Source organism: Brachyhypopomus gauderio, unplaced genomic scaffold (genome assembly GCF_052324685.1).
Source record: "Brachyhypopomus gauderio isolate BG-103 unplaced genomic scaffold, BGAUD_0.2 sc75, whole genome shotgun sequence".
Lineage (NCBI taxonomy): Eukaryota > Metazoa > Chordata > Actinopteri > Gymnotiformes > Hypopomidae > Brachyhypopomus > Brachyhypopomus gauderio.
Window position 1 is genome coordinate 1,064,554 of NW_027506896.1, and position 19,706 is coordinate 1,084,259.

Consider the following 19,706-nt stretch of genomic DNA (forward strand, 5'->3'; position numbering starts at 1 on the left):
GGGGGGGGGTATCAGGTGTCTCCAGTTTCAGCACTCTGCCTCACCACGCTGCCGTTTTAACAAGCTGTCCCGGAGGAGCAGAACAGGGGCTTATGGGAGTCCTGTTCCCGTCTGCCATGGCCAGCCTGGACACTGATGTGACCAGCACTGTAGCTGGGCTCGGTGTGTTAGCGAGAGCACGGTTAATGCTTCCTCCCTCACAACTGTCCAAACAATTCACACTGCCAAAACCCACAGATCAGGTACGTTCAGTTTCTCTGTGTGACCACACTCATCAAGGTCTGCATGTATTATACGCATGTGAGCACACGTTCATTTAGTGAGAAATCAACTCAGAGAGAAATCACCTCCCCCCCCCCCCCCCACCCCACCAGAATGGACCCAGCAGAAACAGAGGTGTAACACGCTCTTCAGAACCACAGATAGAACCACCCAGTAGCAGCCACATGTTTACTGCGGTCCTGAATGTCCAGACGTCTGGGGCGGAATCCACTATGCTCAATTCAGAAATACAGTTTCAAAAATATGCAAAGCAACGTCTGCTGCACGAAATATAGCTTCCGCTCCCAGATTTGGTCTGAGCTGAGAATATATCCATTCTGTACAGGAAATAGCTCAGTTAGCAGGTTTTTCAATTTGCTCAGTTATGCCCATGCAGCGGTCACAGTGCGCTGTGAACGTTTGCTTTCGGGCCGGGTGGAACTGCACTTCCGGGCCTTCTTGGATTGTGATATAGTGAACAGACCTGAAGTGAACGAAACCTAGAGCCAGATATAACTCCTCCCCCTTATGCACCGGTGATGGCAGACCTTGATCATCCAGGTTTCACAACGCCTCTGAGGGTGTGAGAAAACCTGTGGAAAATTTTAATCTCAGGTTCCTGTCCAACGGAGCATGGTCAGATAATATTGTGTGCGCTACAGCTTGTGTGTGTGTGTGTGTGTGTGTAAATGTAAATGTAAATGTAAATTAATATTGTGTGCACTACAGCTTGTGTGTGTGTGTGTGTGTGTGTGTAAATGTAAATGTAAATGTAAATTAATATTGTGTGCACTACAGCTTGTGTGTGTGTGTGTGTGTGTGTGTGTGTGTGTGTGTGTGTGTGTGTGTGTGTGTGCGCGTGTGTGTGTGTGTGTGTGTGTGTGTGTGTACACTAGTGTAATGTGGAGTGCTGCAGTATATAAAACAAAGTTGATCCACATCCACAAAAGCAGTGCACATCACCACATATGGAAATAATAGAAACTCCTAATGCTGCATTCTTGTGGAACGCTTGAGTGTTAAGGCGAATTTGAAAATGATTATTGCAAGGAACCGCAAGCTACATGAACGCCTTTGCTACAGGAACACGTTTTCTACAGGATCACGTTTTCTACAGGATCACGTTTTCTACAGGAACACGTTTGCTACAGGAACACGTTTTCTACAGGAACACGTTTGCTACAGGAACACGTTTGCTACAGGAACACGTTTGCTACAGGATCACGTTTTCTACAGGATCACGTTTGCTACAGGATCACGTTTTCTACAGGAACACGTTTGCTACAGGAACACGTTTGCTACAGGAACACGTTTGCCATGTGAAACGTGTTTGCCAGCACATATTGAAGTGTCCTTCAGGTATCAGTGGAGATGTACGGGAGGCAGCCGGGTCGCATGTTCACAGTGTACAAGTCATTGGGACCTGACTCCCTGGTGTGTGTGTGTGTGTGTGTGTGTGTGTGTGTGTGTGTGTGTGTGTGTGTGTGTGTGTGTGTGTGGTGTATAAGCAAGCTTGTTTTCCCTCTAGAGACAGACACCTGAATACATCTCGGAGCACGTGCCAGGGAATGTTTGGGGAAGAGTAGCTCTAGTAAAAGAGTCAAGAGTGTGAGCATGTTTGCTGTTCGGGGAACCAGCCGGTGCTGAATATTCAGTGTGGAGAGACTCTGTCTGGGATCAGACTGAGCAGGAGAGAGATCATTTCAAACTCACAAGGAAGAGCCGTTTGACACCGGGGGCCAGTTTCTCCATGTGTAGCCTCCACAATACCGCCTCGGGGGAGACGAGGATGAACACCAGGGGCTTCCTGTGCACCGGGAGAGACTGCATGGGCCTCAGATGCAGCACAACCTGGACAGAGCAAAAACAAGGGGGAAAGGGTTAACAGGAAGTAACAATAGTAACAGTAACGGTAGCAAACCCGAGAGAGGAAGGGCAGCTAACAGGTGAGCAGGTGAGCAGGGCTCATTTATAGGCTAGCTGAGGTAGTGAGAGTCCTCACTGAGCACCAGAGGCTGTACAGGGCTGGGTGTCCACGCCAGGCCTCTACATCACTCTTTAAAGCACTTTGAGTGACCACAGTGTATGAAAGGTACTAGATAAACTCTCTCCTCCCCCCTCTCCTCCCCACTCCCCTCCTCTCCCCTCCTCTCCTCTCCTCCCCTCCTCTCCTCCCCACTCCCCTCCTCTCCTCCCCTCTCCTCCCCCCTCTCCCCCTCCTCCTCTCCTCCCCTCCTCTCCTCCCCACTCCCCTCCTCTCCTCCCCTCCCCTCCTCTCCTCTCCTCCCCACTCCCCTCCTCTCCTCCCCTCCTCTCCTCCCCTCTCCTCCCCTCCTCCCTCCCCTCCCCTCTCCTCCCCTCTCCTCCCCTCCTCTCCTCCCCTCCCCTCTCCTCCCCTCCTCTCCTCCCCTCTCTCCTCTCCTCTCCTCCCCTCCCCTCTCCTCCCCTCCTCTCCTCCCCTCTCCTCCCCTCCTCTCCTCCCCTCCCCTCTCCTCCCCTCCTCTCCTCCCCTCTCCTCCCCCCTCTCCTCCCCCCCCCTCTCCTCCCCACTCCCCTCCTTTCCTCCCCTCTCCTCTCCTCTCCTCTCCTTATCTTTGTTTTTCCATTTATTGAAATCAGTGGGGGCCCCTCGGCATGCTCAGCAGTCCTGAGTCATTACCAGTGTGACACTCTTGTACACTGTGGCTTTCAATCTGAGATGATTTTTTTGTGCATGTGCGTTGTTTATGTGAACATTTTCCTGATAATGTCACAGTGACTGCGAGAGAGAAATGTTGTTTGGAAGACCAAAATAATATGTGGGCTTGTTGGCATTTGAACTCTCACACACTGGAGCTTTTGTTAGAAGCCTAAAAATGAGTGGAGAAAGGGAGAAGGAGAAAATGAGAGAAAGAGACAGAAAGGGAGAAAGGGAGAGAGGGAGAGAGAGAGAGAGAGAGAGCAGAGGAAAAAGCAAATGAGAAAGAGCCAGAGGTACAAAGATAGTAAAAGAGATAGATGGAAAAAGAAAAAAGAGAAACAAGACAGAAGATTTATTGAGAGAAAACAAGAATGAGGTATAGGGAGAGGGAGAGAGAGAGAGAGAATGGGAGAGAGAGAGAGAATGAAACCCCCGTCACATGCTGTGTGTTTTCTGCTGAAGCTGTGTGTGAGGGGAACAGTGGTGTGTGAGGGGAATAGTGGTGTGTGAGGATAATAGTGGTGTGTGAGGGGAACAGTGGTGTGTGAGGGGAACAGTGGTGTGTGAGGATAATAGTGGTGTGTGAGGGGAACAGTGGTGTGTGAGGGGAATAGTGGTGTGTGAGGGGAACAGTGGTGTGTGAGGGGAACAGTGGTGTGTGAGGGGAACAGTGGTGTGTGAGGATAATAGTGGTGTGTGAGTAGGGTTGCCACCTAGGTCTGACAAAAAACAAGGACACTGTCATACTGACACAGGGTGGCGAGTGTAATCTGTTGATCTGGCGAACGTAAGTTGTTGTTAGTTGAAATGTTACCGGAGGGGTTTTAAAATGGACACAGCGAGAAAAAAAAAAAGATTTACAGTGTGCAGAAACAGTCTGAATCGTGGTTTGAACTAACCTAGTTTTTTTTGCCGGGACCGAATATTAAAAAGAAGAAAAACTGGGACAAACCGGGACAGCCCGGGAAAACCGGGACAGGTGGCAACACTATGTGTGAGGGGAACTGTGGTGTGTGAGGGGAACTGTGGTGTGTGAGGCACGCACTGCTCCTGCAGCTCAGGCTCCTCCAGCGCTGCTTTAGGCCCCTGCCCTGCTGCCCCTGTACCGCTGCCCCTGTACCGCTGCCCCTGCCCTGCTGCCCCTGCCCTGCTGCCCCTGCCCTGTGGCCCCTGCCCTGCTGCCCCTGCCCTGCTGCCCCTGTACCGCTGCCCCTGCCCTGCTGCCCCTGTACCGCTGCCCCTGCCCTGCTGCCCCTGCCCTGCTGCCCCTGCCCTGCTGCCCCTCCTGGGCCCCTGCACCCAATCCAGCCCACTGTTCCAAGGCCTGGAACTGAGCTGAAACTCAACTCTCTCCACATGCACTGTGATTTACTGCTGTTCTTCCTCACACTGACACACACAACCTCTTCCTCACACACGTGCACACACACACACACACACACACACACACACACACACACACACACACACACACACACACACACACACACACACACACACACACACACACACACACACATTTAATGAAGCCTGATATAAGTCCTACCATTAAGAGCAGGTTTGGGGGAGCAGTGCTCAGCACATCAACACTGTTTATAATGTACAGAGTCTCTGGCGAATGCTTTTTAATGCAGATCTCATGTTCACATGGGCCCCACTGAGATGCCAGACTGATTCACTTTACTGACTTTAACTATCAGGCTCCAAGTGCACACACACACTCACACACACGCACACACACACACACATACTCACATACACACACACTCACCAAATATTACGAACCAAAAAATAAGCATCACAAAGATCTCATGTAAAAACTTCACTTTTGTTGTGACTGTGCAGCTCAGCAGTTAGGGTTAGGGTCGGGTTAGGGTCGGGTTAGGGTTAGGGTCGGGTTAGGGTCGAGTTAGGGTTAGGGTCGGGTTAGGGTCGGGTTAGGGTTAGGGTCGGGTTAGGGTTAGGTTAGGGTCAGGTTGGGGTTAGGGTCGGGTTAGGGTCGGGTTGGGGTTAGGACCCACAAATCCAGAACAAGCAAGCCTACATATCTGCTTCAGAACACACACACACACACACACACACACATGCACACACACATGCACACACACATGCACACACACACGCACACACACACTGCCACACACACTGGTCTCAATGCCACACACATACTGGTGTCACAAAGAACCTTCCAACACACACCTGACCTTCCAGTACAGACTTGACCTACCAATACAGACCTGACCTTCCAGTACAGACCTGACCTATCAATACAGACCTGACCTTCCAGTACAGACCTGACCTACCAATACAGACCTGACCTTCCAGTACAGACCTGACCTATCAATACAGACCTGACCTTCCAGTACAGACCTGACCTACCAATACAGACCTGACCTATCAATACAGACCTGACCTACCAATACGGACCTGACCTTCCAGTACAGACCTGACCTATCAATACAGACCTGACCTTCCAGTACAGACCTGACCTACCAATACGGACCTGACCTTCCAGTACAGACCTGACCTACCAATACAGACCTGACCTTCCGACTTCCAAGTGACAGGTTACTGGCACAGATACACCTAGAGTTCAGCACAGATACACAGACAGATACACCTAGGAAGTTGGGGAGGGAGAAAGAGGGTGAGAGAGGGATGGAGGGAGAGGGACACAGAGGGAGTGGGGGATGGAGGAAGAGAGACAGAGAGAGAGGGATGGAGGGAGAGAGAGCAAGAGGGAGAGGGGGATGGAGGGAGAGAGAGAGAGAGAGGGATGGAGGGAGAGAGACAGAGAGGGAGTGGGGGATGGAGGGAGAGAGACAGAGAGAGAGGGTTGGAGGGAGAGAGAGCAAGAGGGAGAGGGGGGTGGAGGGAGAGAGAGAGAGAGAGAGAGAGAGAGAGAGGGAGAGAGAGAGGGAGAGAGAGAGGGAGAGGGGGATGGATGGAGCGAGAGAGCGAGAGCAAGAAGGGGATGGAGGGGGAGATGGAGAGACCCTGTGAGAGAATGTTGATGACGAGTACCTAATGAGATCCCCCACAGACCGGAGGGAGGGAGGAGGACCACAAATGAGAGTTGAGCGATGAAACAGTGAAAGAGCTGCAGTAACCACAACACTCCTTCAGAGAGGAGAGAGGACGAGATGACACAGCACTCATCAGAGTGAACACACAGCACCAGTCCAGCACCAGTCCAACACCAGTCCAGCACCAGTCCTGTAATGCTGTTCTCTCCTTTCTTTTTCCACTCGGTGTCTCTGTCTATCGTGAATGGAAAATGTTGTGATGTTCTTGGTAGACGTCCGTAAGGTGTGGAAGTAAACGCTGGGAGAATACAACGAGCAGAAGAGAAGGAGAAGCAGATGCTTTTGAGCCTGAGAACAGCAGGCACACACGAGCACACGTCCACGCGGCGGGACACAAGAGGACGCCGTGACAGGGGATTAAGAAGGAGAGATCGGGCAGAGGAGAGACAGTAATGTGGGGGACAAGTTCCCTGATAGTAAAAACCTGTTCCAAAACAGAGAAAGACAAACAGAGTGAGACTGACATAATACTGACAGGCCAAACTGGCTGGAAGGTGAGAAGCAAATTACCGTGGCTAGCCACACGCTAAAGAACAACCTCTGCTTCCCACACACACACACACACACGCACATGCACACACACACACACACACACACACACACACACACACACACACACACACACACACACACACATGCACACTCGTCCGTCTATCCACACACAAATTCACAGATTGAGACACAGAGGCCTAGTAATGATCTCATCAGCTCACTGTGGGGTGATTAACTCCATCCATCAGCATGGAGCACACTCTGTAGTGGACCCTGTGCAGCGTCTGTGAGAGCGGGCCCAGGTCCCCCGGGCCCGTGGTGACACCGCGGCGCCACTACGGCACTGACCTCAGCTGAATCAGCTGTGCACCGTCCCCCGTGGCCCCGTCACAGTCTCCCCTGCACAAATCCCACTCGGCCTTTCTGCAGACACACAGCTGTCTCCTCTCCGTGTGTATGTGTGTACACGTGCTAGTGTGTATAAGTGCGTCTGCGTGTGTGTGTGTGTGTGTGTGTGTGTGTGTGTGTGTGTGTGTGTGTGTGTGTGTGTGTGGAAGGGAGTCCCTGCTACACCCCACGGGGATACAAACCATCAGCTTAAAAGGTCTTAGCATACTACTGTGTGCTGAAGTCAGCTTTCTACTGGTTTAATGTAAGAAAGGACTATACTCTCTGCATTTACGGTGTGGGAATGGATGTGTGATTAATCATGATTTCAACCAAGTCACAGACATATTCTCTTTGATTAAGCACACGTGGACAGGTTAGGAAACGAGGTAGTTTTGAGAGAGAAAGATGTAGTCAGACGGACAAAGACAGAGAGAGACAGGCAGACAGACAGACAGGCAGACAGACAGACATACAGACAGGCTCCATGGTAGGTTGCAGGTTGGTATGGGGCGGAGAGAGTTTTACCTGTTTGTCTAACTGTGACATTAAGCTCTTTCTGGAAGTGGTCATTACGAGGGTCTGTCTCGGCTGTCTGGAGATCGAGTTACGCTGAAACACCAGCCAAACAGCTGCAGCCAAAACACAGCACTTACATGAGGAGGTGTTACCGTGTCAACCAGCACACGTCACAAATCCATCGCCAAGAACACAAGTCACGGGAGGAAAGGACCCAGAATATCACACAGCACAACATCCACCTGTAGCTCAGGCTGGTTCCACGCATGCCCAGAGTCAGGGACACACAACACCCCCAAGGACAGCAGGTCTGTGGCTACGAGCCCAGCAAAAGCCTCAGGCCTGTGATTCATACTCTCTCATGAAACAGCAAATAATAAATTACCAGCCTGTAAAACCGTGTGTGTGTGTGTGTGTGTGTGTGTGTGTGTGTGTGTGTGTGTGTGTGTGTGTGTGTGTGTGTGTGTGTGTGTGTGTGTGTGTGTGTGTGTGTGTGTGTGTGTGTGCACCTCTCTGACAGCGGATACCTCATGCAGGAAAAGGGCGTATCCGCTGTTGACAAAGTTCATTACAGGACTGATGGTGCCCACAACATTCCCGTAAAACTCTGAACATTCACTGATTTGTCGCTTACAAGGACTCCTCACACAGAACCTGCGTGATCAGACCCATAATGCAACACTGGCCATGGAAAATGGGATCAGGAATGACAGACGAGCATGCTGGGAGAGGAGGACGGAAAACCTTTCTGCCTCGTGACAAATACCCCCATAAAAAAGAATTGCGTCATGGGGGACAAACACGACCCACGAGCCCCGGAGGAAGGGGGAAGAATTAGAGGGAAGAAGTGCTTACCAGAAACGCAAAGAAACCTGTCTGTGTGCCTGGCACAGCCCGGGAGACCTGTCTGTGTGCCTGGCACAGCCCGGGAGACCTGTCTGTGTGCCTGGCACAGCCCGGGAGACCTGTCTGTGTGCCTGGCACAGCCCGGGAGACCTGTCTGTGTGCCTGGCACAGCCCGGGAGACCTGTCTGTGTGCCTGGCACAGCCCGGGAGACCTGTCTGTGTGCCTGGCATGGTCCGGGAAACCTGTCTGTATGCCTGGCATGGTCCGGGAGACCTGTCTGTGTGCCTGGCACAGCCCGGGAGACCTGTCTGTGTGCCTGGCACGGTCCGGGAGACCTGTCTGTGTGCCTGGCACGGTCCGGGAGACCTGTCTGTGTGCCTGGCACGGTCCGGGAGACCTGTCTGTGTGCCTGGCACAGCCCGGGAGACCTGTCTGTGTGCCTGGCACAGCCCGGGAGACCTGTCTGTGTGCCTGGCACAGCCCGGGAGACCTGTCTGTATGCCTGGCATGGTCCGGGAAACCTGTCTGTGTGTCTGGCATGGTCCGGGAAACCTGTCTGTATGCCTGGCACGGTCCGGGAAACCTGTCTGTATGCCTGGCATGGTCCGGGAAACCTGTCTGTGTGTCTGGCATGGTCCGGGAAACCTGTCTGTGTGTCTGGCATGGTCCGGGAAACCTGTCTGTGTGCCTGGCACGGTCCGGGAGACCTGTCTGTGTGCCTGGCACAGCCCGGGAGACCTGTCTGTATGCCTGGCATGGTCCGGGAAACCTGTCTGTGTGTCTGGCATGGTCCGGGAAACCTGTCTGTATGCCTGGCACGGTCCGGGAAACCTGTCTGTATGCCTGGCATGGTCCGGGAAACCTGTCTGTGTGTCTGGCATGGTCCGGGAAACCTGTCTGTGTGTCTGGCATGGTCCGGGAGACCTGTCTGTGTGTCTGGCACGGTCCGGGAGACCTGTTTGTGTGTCTGGCACGGTCCGGGAAACCTGTCTGTGTGTCTGGCACAGCTTGGGAAAGCTGCAGGTAAAGGCATGGCTTTGGGAAGCAGCCAGCACAGGGAATAAGCCCAGCTGTGTTAGCTTCTCCACGCACAGGGAGGAAGCAGAGGCCTGACTGAACACCACATTCTGGCCTACAGAGCCATCTGAGTATTCACTCAGATACCAGTCAAAAGATTCACCAGGGATTCACTCAGATACCAGTCACAAAAACAGCAGTTTGGACATTTTGATTCAACTGAAAGGCAAAACACAGCTAACATTCCTGAGGACAGAGCTCCATATGTAGGAAGCAGAGCATGTTGCCCCAGTAAGTGTGTGTGTGTGTGTGTGTGTGTGTGTGTGTGTGTGTGTGTGTGTGTGTGTGTGTGTGTGTGTGTGTGTGTGTGTGTGTGTGTGTGTAAATGCTTGTGTGTCTGTGTATGAGTGTGTTTTTCCAGGAAACAGTCTCTCACTGCATAATGTCTGGACCAATTTAGGGGCATGGATATTACATCTAAACTGTGCATGTGTTCTCATTCGTGTGTGCATTTTTGTGTGTGTGTGTGTGTGTGTGTGTGTGTGTGTGTGTGTGTGTGTGTGTGTGTGTGTGTGTGTGAGGGAGGGAGAGAGAGCGAGAGACAGCATCTTAGTTCTTTCTGGATGACTGCAGTGGAATAATGGAGGTCTCTTTGTGGAGGTAAACACAAGCCAGCGAGAACAGAGGGAACCTATTGAATGGGCCTATCTCTGCCACACACTGATCTGAGGGCACGAAGCATCCGTGTTGTGTGATAACCATCAGTCTGACTCTGGGTATTCGGGTGTATTCACACACACACACACACACACACACACACACACACACACACACACACACACACACACACACACACACACACACACACACACACACACAACCTCTCCCACTCTACCTGCTTTGGACCCTTATTGCCCTGCGTCATATCTACCCCATCAGCCCACAGTGCTGCCCTGCTGGAGCCCATAGGCAAACCCATAACCAAAACATAGCATGTGTGTGTGTGTGTGCGCGTGTGTGTGTGTGTGTGTGTGTGTGTGTGTGTGTGCATGTTTGAGATCACACATTGAGCGTCTTCCAGTGTGTGTGTGCAGACCTCATGCTGACCTTATGAAGGAACATTTACCCCACACTCCTCCAAACACGCTCACCTCCACAGCATAGCATGTATCACTACTTCACCAAATTATCGGCATGAATGATTAAAAAACCCCAGTAAAAAACCCCAGTAAAGCCCTGCCCACCCCACCACCAAAACACACACACACACACACACACACACACACACACACACACACACACACACAATTGTGCCAATGCTCTATCATAGCAGCATGTGCTCCGTGCTGAGGCTGTCACAAGGGATTTGTTCTGAGAATGTTATGAGTGTTGAAAAGGCTCAAAGCTTTACTGATATCAAATCATCTCTCATCTTCTTTCCTGTTTTTCTGTATGAATGTGCGTGCTTGGGTATGCATGTCTTCGTGAATGTGTGTGTGTGTGCATACGCAATTTGTGTACACATGTGTATCCATGTGTGCAGTGTGTACAGTATGTATGCATGTGTGAACATGGGTGTATGCGTGTGTGTGTGTGTGTGTGTGTGTGTGTGTGTGTGTGTGTGTGTGTGTGTGTGTGTGTGTGTGAAAGAATGCTCACCAGCACCAGGCCACCAGCACCAGGCCACAGTCCACATCTCACCTTTGATGTTTGCTGTTTGCTAACCTGATCAGATAAAGATGGCCGTTGCAGGAGATTAGCCGCTCAGGCTTTGTTTACTTTCAACGACGTCACGAAAGTGCTCTCAACTAGGAGAAGTGGCCAGACCTCTCTACTCTCCTCTTTGTCTAAAAGAGAAAATAACGACACGTTTGTAGGCAGTGAGACCATGCAGGCTAATTACCTCACACTTCCAGGCCGGGAAAAGGGAACCGCCAGGAAAGACCTGATAATTCCCAGCATTCCACATAGCTCAGGAAGCAGAGTGGTCAAAGACTGCCAGATAGTGAATTCAGTCACACACACACACACACACACACACACACACACACACACACACACACACACACACACACACACACACACACACACATATACACACACACACACACACACACACACACACACACACACACACACACACACACACACACATACACACATACACACATACACACACACACATATACACACACACACATATACACACACACACACACACACATACACACACTCGAGACACATGGAGAAACGCTGAAGGTGGCTGAAAGTGGGGCTAATATGACCCATAACTAACTCCTTCAGCGTTCAACCCGAGTGCAGATCGCACGGACCCACACCGACATCACAGCTGCCGCTCAGGCTGGTCACATCTGGACATACAATCACTCCTTCTTGCCCTCTCTCCATCTCTTCTGTTTCATCCTCTCTTCCATTCTTCCCTCCAGCTGGTGTATGTGTTACCATGGTGAGCGCTGGTGGACTAGCCAGCCCCTTTAGCTGTGCAGATCAAGCCCTCTCTAACCCCACCACCATCTACTGCCACAGAATGGAACCTTTGTTTTCTCAATCCCCACTGGCATTACGCACGCACGCACGCTCGCACACACGCTCGCACGCACGCTCGCACGCACGCTCGCACGTACGCTCGCACGCTCTCTCTGAGAGCGAAAAAACAACCTGCTCTGGTCAGCCATAGCAATGAGTTCACTGCTGCTTATGGCATAAAGACTACAGGACAAGGACAACCATCCATCCAACGGGCCTGTGCAGAGGTCTCGCAATCCACCGGGGACGTGTCCACCAGCCAGGTCCAGGGGTCTCGCACTCCGCCGGGGACGTGTCCAACGAGTCCACAGGAAGGCACACTGCAGGGTCCTAAGAGGGCTCCCCTCTGTCTGCTGGACCTTACATCAGCCAGCACTGAGACTCGCTCTGTCCAAGCCGAGACACGTGGACAACTGTTCGGTAAATCCCACAGTCACCTTTCCACCTGCCTGCCTGACATCATTACGTCCCTCTTTAAGTCACGTGTGTGTGGATTAAAGGACCTGTCCAAAGCCCTGCTCCTCCTGTCAGTGGCGACACACACACACACACACACACACACACACACACACACACACACACACACACACACACACACACACACACACACACACACACACACACACACACACACACCCACCCACAACCAGCTAAACCCTTCCACACCAAGTTGATTTTTTTCCCTTCAAAATGAGGAGGAACTGTATTGTTGCTGTCGCGGCGTATACGGGTACCAGTGTCTGTGTGAACCCACGTTTCTGAGCGGGACCACGGAGGAAGTGGTGGAAGTGACGGTCTGTCAGCGTGAGTGATGAGGTAGTGGTGTTGGCTAGTGAGTGTGGGAGAGGTACGTAGTCCCGGCGAGGTGTCGCGTTTCACCTCATTACGCAGTGCAGCAGGTCGGCTGGTGGAGAGCCAGCATCCTTACAGCTCACTCCACACAGCTGGGCACTAACCTGTGTTATTATTACAGAGATAACAGACCCCAGCCCCAGGCATGGTAGAAGAGCACAGAGAGAGAGAGAGAGAGAGAGAGAGAGAGAGAGGGGGGGGGGGGAGACAGACAGACAGAGAGAGGGAGGGAGGGAGGGAGGGAGGGAGGAAGAGAGATGCAGGAAACCATTCATTCAGACATGAGCAGTTGTACGGTTAAAATGACAAATGTGTGTGTGTGTGTGTGTATGTATGCGTGTGTGTTAAAAAATGGGGGGGAACTCAACTTAAGAAGAGTTTCACACGAGGATGTTAGTTTAATCTACTTGCTGTGGCCTGACACAGCTGCTGTGTGTGTGTGTGTGTGTGTGTGTGTGTGTGTGTGTGTGTGTGTGTGTGTGTGTGTGTGTGTGTGTGTGTGTGTGTGTGTGTGTGTTCACTACTACTGTTCAAATGTATGTAGGCTCCATCACGCCTCCCTGTTTTGAAATAAAAACATGAACTTCAAGCGCTGCTGTTTCACTGCACATCTACTCTCTAGAGTTGAAAGGGTTCCCTGTCATTTCCTGCTCTCCTACTTCCTGTGCTTTCTTTATTATCTGCGTGTGGTGTGGTACATAACGGTCCTGATCCAATCACACACTCAGTACCTCGTTAGTGACATGATGAGCAGCAATCAGGGATAAAATGATAACATCCGGAGCAAAACACTAGAGAGCGCTCCCTTCAGGCTGAGTGCAGTACTGCACGTGATTCAGACTAATCAAAGCAACATCATCACGACTGCGATGAAAGACACTGATGAACTGACATTCATCTTCAGTTCACACTTTAAGATGCTTTTGAAAGAAAGTTTGGACTCGGAGACCTTCAGACACTCTACACTGTAACGGGAAGAGCTTTGCGTTTGGGATGGGCTGTTTCGTGCGACCTCCGGTGTCACGTGTGGCAATGACGTTCCGGTGAGCGGAAGAGAAGGGGGGTGGGGGGAAGATACAAATACAAACAAGGTTCTCACTGCACACACACTTTCTCCACCAGTAATAACACGTTCTCCACACCCTGGTCTGTTCACATTCCCCACACCCTGGCCTGTTCACGTTCCCCACACCCTGGTCTGTTCACGTTCCCCACACCCTGGTCTGTTCACGATCCCCACACCCTGGTCTGTTCACGTTCCCCACACCCTGGTCTGTTCACGTTCCCCACACCCTGGTCTGTTCACACAACCCCAAACTTACCCCAGCACGATCACATGACTCGTTCACGTGACCCCTCCAGAACGGTGGTAGCTTAGCCTGGTCACCACCCCCCTAGAAGGGGGCGGCTCCAGGAGGCAATGAGGAGGGACAATGTGTGAAGAGAGAGTGATCTTCCCGCAAGCACACACCCACCAGCACTCTCTACACATGCAACCTATTCCAATACAAACATGGCGAAAGCCATTTTAAACAAAAGAGAAACAGAGTTCTGAACTTTCCTCACAGAGTTCAGAATCACGCTGCTCTAAGTGACAAATATCCTGTCCACCACCCCCCTCCCCCCATCCATATAAACACACACTTTCACCCGTCCTGGACGGCAAGTGGTTGCCATCATTATTAAGTAGTGAGGCCTTGAAAGAGACAGGAGGCTTTCAAGGTCGTGTTCTTTGACCCTGCAAGGCACAACCCCAATAATAGCAGGGATCCTGTCACTAAAGATAGAAATTTAACCAGCTAACACAATCATAAATGTATGATTGACTCAATGATTGAAACAAACTTTCACAACTTGTTGTATCTAGGAAGCATCACATCATGTATTCAGAACAGAGTCATCCAACATCAGTTAAGTGGAAGGCATTGGTCTGGGGTTCCCCCTCTCCACCAAACAATGAACCCACCTCTGTTTACACCAGTTGGCTACAGATGCTCACCTCTGGCTGTTGTGTTTGGAGGCCGAGGTGCGTTTGGAAGGCAGCGTGGCCCTGAAGAGGGGCGGTAACCTTAGAGGACCCTCTAGGCTTTCAGCCTTGGGGTTTGAAGCGGTAAATCAGGGCCGTGCTGAACTGTTTATGTCTTGAAGGATCTGGCCCATCTGTTGCTGAAGGCCAGTGGCGCCTGGACATATGAAACCAACCCTGGCACAGTCAGCCTGCTGGGTACAACTGAAGGACGCTGTGTGTGTGTGTGTGTGTGTGTGTGTGTGTGTGTGTGTGTGTGTGTGTGTGTGTGTGTGTGTGTGTGTGTGTGTGTGCATGATTTTCAGTGTATAAAGTGTGATTGGTGTGTCAGTGAATGTGTGTTAAAAGAGCATTTGATGCTTCTTTGAAGTGTGTATGTACATGCCTGTGTATGTGTGCGTGTGTGTGTGTGTGTATGTGTGCGTGTGTGTGTGCGTGTGCACATGCACCAGTGAATCGTGCTTGAAGTGTGGGTGTGTGTTTCCAGATGGCCACATCTGTGCCCGATTCTCAGGTAGGCGGAGTCAATGCCAAGGCTTCGGGGTCACTTTACCAGATGTCCTCGGGGGCTTATCTCTTCCTGAGAGCTACGTCATGAGCAAAGCTAATCTCCAGCCCCCTCCACCTACCTCCACCTCCACCCCAGACCTTCTGTAACCCTGGAGCCACTGGCCCAGGACCAATTCTGTCCCACTATGCTTCATCCCCAACCCTGCCCCAACATCTCAGCTCGAGAGCAGCCTTGCTCCAACCGATGTGTGTCTCCACCAGCTCCTGCACCACACAGGTGAACAAGGCTGATTTTCCTCAGGATGCAGAGAGCGCTACTGCTGCCTGCTTCTCCAGTACGCACCCGGCCAGCAGATCACACACGCGAATGCCAGGCAGCACACCCGAGGAACGGGCAACTTCTGGACGTAGCCCAGAACAAGCAGCTCTGGGAGTGGGGCTTGGGGTTTCTGTCTGTAAAATCAGAAGAGATGTGGTGTGAAACCCATCATACAATCTCTGCTGAGCGTGTCGAGGGCAAAACAGCGTGACACTTTAATGATCACACACAGCCTAAGTCTCTGGCTTCTAAGGGAAGGAAGGTATTGCTCACATTACACAATCTGTCCATTTAGCAAGACAATGGGGTTTTTTTATATAAATTCCCGGGTAAGTGGTGGACGGAATGAACAGTGTTTGGGCCGCCAGAGGATTGCACAGAGAGAACAGGAGTATGACAGTATACTCTGTGGCATCCTGGGGAGTCCCACTGTGTCGTGCTGAGAGCTGACAGCAGTGGGACTCATGCGGTAAAGAGGACACACCCAGCCTGTGTGTGTGTGTGTGTGTGTGTGTGTGTGTGTGTGTGTGTGTGTGTGTGTGTGTGTGTGTGTGTGTGGAATACGAAGGGGCCTCCAGTTTCAGACGTGTGGCTGCGATTATGCGCTGGCCTTAATACTACAAAAGATCCCTCCTGCGGATGTGTGTAGGCCAAAGGTCGTCCCCTGCCTTTTGTTCCAAGCCCTCCCAATCTCCCCGTCCAATCAGAAAGCACGATAATTGGGCCAGAGATATCAGAGTCTAACAAATACCTGAGGCCTGGAATGTGCTGAGTGGAACAGCCTTATCTGTCGGTGTGTGTAGACAAAACTGGCTTCACTGCAGGCTTAAAGGGCAGAGTGGGCCTTAATCCCCTCTCCACCAGATCTCCACAACATGCTACGCTATACAAACATAATGAATAATGACAACTATTGGAAAGCACATGTGCTGGATCACACCAACATCAGGTGAGAGGCTTGTGTCCTGCTTTCAAAGTCAACATGTCAACAGCTCTCACGCGTTATAGTTCAAAATGTATCCGCAAACGTTTTTTGTTTTATCGTCGCTTTCGGAAATAACGTGATGCAAACAGACACCAGAGCCATGATGGATAGATACTACGGTCCAAGAGACCTCCTCAGATATTCACTAGGGACACAGAGAGCTGGAATTCATTCAACTGTGTGCCTCAATTAGTTATTTGCAGTCACAGCAGTACACAGCAAGGAAATCTGTAGCCCTGTTGCCAAGAAACAAATGTAAACACACAACAATGGCATCTAAAGCAAACACTTTTGATGGCCAAGAAGAGCCCTAAACTAATCACCTTATGGGTTAAAAAAAACATTGTTATCTGGCACAGGAAGAGATCTGTGAGTTGTCACAGTCCGTGCTGTCAGAGCCAATGGCTAGTCCACACATGTTTTTCCAAACATCTCTGTCCCCGGGCCTTAAGCCACTCCAAACGCATGATGAAGCATACCCAGTGGGCGGGGCTAGATACTGGGACCAATGACTCATAGCAAAGACCAAGTAAACAGAGCAGGTGGTGCCATCTGATTGGCTGGCACTAATCCACAAGGAGACTAACATCTCAGCTAGCATGATGCCATTCAGAACACGAGAGTATGAGTTGGGGCTAAAACTGAGATGATCCTGCAGTGTCCGACGTTACTCTGAACGGCAAAGAAACAAAAGGGCTGGAATTCTGCTTTGGAGCTCTGTGTTGTTTTACTGTTCAATAAACGTTTTACTGTCGTGCTTGATGAGGCAATGGAGCCTGATGCAGTTCCTCCTCCTCCTCCTCCTTCTTTGCCCCTGCGATGGTGGAGGAATCGTGGGCACCAGAGGGGCAGGTGGAAGATGTGGCAGCTAGGATACACTCGAGGGACTGTGGAAGCTAGCGCGGGATGCTAGCGCGGGATGCTAGCACGGGATGCAGACTGATGGCACCTACGTTGCAGTACACTGAGCCCTGCTCTATCTGACAGCGGCTAACATGTACTGCCCTCTGGCCAAGATATACCCCCCCCCCCCCTTCTCTCTCTCTGCTACGTAAAAGTTCTCCCTGACTTGAGGCCCAGCAGTGTTATTTTTGGGATGTGTGCAGACTAAAACTTGACAGACCGTCTTGATTTTTTCCACCTCATACTTTTTCCTCTTTAAAACTCATTTGCTCAATAATGGAACTGAGGACCACCAGACAACCAAATCAACAGGGATCCCCTCAGCACTGTTTAACGTGTGTGTGTGTGTGTGTGTGTGTGTGTGTGTGTGTGTGTGTGTGTGTGTGTGTGTGTGTGTGTGTGTGTGTGTGTGTGTGTGTGTGTGTGTGTGTGTGTGTGAGGGGAGCGGAATGGGTGAGTACAAGCTCCAACTGCAGACCCCCACAGAACAAGGATAAAGTAAACACAGAAATGATGCCATTTCTCGTGTCAGCATGGTTCTTGGCCAGAGAGGTCGGCCAGCACTTACAACATCCATTACTGCGATAGTCAGCTCCAGCCTGCTAGAGAGAACAAGCTTCATCTATAATCTCGCGTTCCTCTCCCAGCCCAACATGTTCTCTCCAAGCAGGCCGTAGCAGAACAGGCCCAGTCCCTATGACCCAGACCCACGCAGCACCAGGACTAATGCTGTCATTATCTCTCTCTGTTCACCCTGTCATGAGGGTGATATGTTACTCTGCGGGCTCCCATGTCCCATCTAGCATTAAAGACAGAGACAGAAAGGTGTGAAAATTTGAAGCCGGCTGTGAGGAGCCCTGTAATGGACCTGTTCCTCTGCCGATCTGTTCAGGTGAGCGTTCAGGTGTGGAGGCTCCAACTCAAGTGAAGACACGCCCACCCGACACACACACACATATATATATATAGAGAGAGAGACTCTCTATCCCAATAGGTGCGATTGGACCATTCAGTGAATCTGTGCTCTGTAAGATCCTCCTTGGAGAGGAGTGTGGGTGAGTGTGACTGGAGTGTGTAAAAATACGGACCTCTGTATTCCAAGATGCACATCCGTAAGTGTCAGCATTGTGCTGTGTTCTAGGATCTGTATCGGCCCGACCCAAGGGCTACTGACACCAACACAAAGCAGCTGTTTAAACAACTACGACCCATCCCTTAATGTCCACTACGGGCGATGGGAGGAGAGAGAGGAACTGTGGACAGGACGAGTCCCTCATCTGGACCTCAGGTGGCACTGAGAGGTGGCGACACACTGGAGTACACACACTAAACTCACTAATCTCTAATACGTCAGGGATTAGACAGGAAGTTGGGACTATACCAGGAATCTGAGGGAAAGCTGGGAATGTGGAGGACGTGAGCTGTGAGGGAGGAGCACCGACAGTCATAGCCAGATGTTTGCGTCCAGAACCACAGGGGGAGCGTTTCTGTCAAACGAGGGACTGCAGAGACCGGCCCAGCAGAGCAGGTGGTGTGGGTGGGTTGGTGAAGCACTGTACCTCTTTAGGGTTCTGCCCGGCGCTGTCCGGGGTGTGGCGAAGGTTGATGATGTGGACCTCCTGTGGGAGGCCCACGGTCCCACGGCTGGCGCAGCCCGATTGGGTCGCATAGCTCTTCAGCAGTGCCTGGACAGGGTGTGTTTCGCCCACGGGGAGCAGCTCACATGGGCTCGGTGGCAGTGGGCCTGAAACACACACACACACACACACACACACACACACACACACACACACGGGTTGGTCATGGTGACTGTACAGTTCGAATACAGTGAGGCTGGCCACTCCTCTGCTTCCACACACATGACAGACACCAGACACACACACACACACACACACACACACACACACACATACACACACACACACACGCATGCACGCCACCATTCCTGCTACAACTGCCATGTCATTATGAACACAGTGTGATGGATTATGCAGTGGAGATGGGTGTAAAAGACCTGAAAGGACCTGGAAGGATAGGTGGGGATGGGGGAGACTCATGGACCCCCCCCCCCCCCCCCCCCCAATCCACTCACAGGATCCCCTCTTCATCCTCTCACAGGATCTCCCCCTCATCCACTCACAGGATCTCTCCTTCATCCTCTCAAGATCTTCCCTTCACCCTCTTCCAAATCAGCTGGTCATGCCAAAACACCGACCCCCCTGCTCCAACCACACCCTTACATTTCTCTCTCCTTACAAGGCCAGGTTGACTTACC

The 19,706-nt window shown here is 51.5% G+C and overlaps 1 protein-coding gene across 3 annotated transcripts in view; it reads right to left on the bottom strand.

Moving 5' to 3' along the window:
• tgfbr3 (transforming growth factor, beta receptor III) overlaps positions 1–19,706 on the bottom strand; it is a 73,312-nt gene that overhangs the window by 29,298 nt on the left and 24,308 nt on the right. For all 3 annotated transcript variants that reach the window (XM_076990406.1, XM_076990407.1, XM_076990408.1), the window contains exons 3-4: positions 18,991–19,175; positions 1,975–2,112 (exon numbers count right to left, since the gene is read on the bottom strand). In XM_076990406.1, the coding sequence (XP_076846521.1) occupies positions 1,975–2,112; positions 18,991–19,175 (323 nt within the window). The remainder of the gene's footprint in view (positions 1–1,974; positions 2,113–18,990; positions 19,176–19,706) is intronic.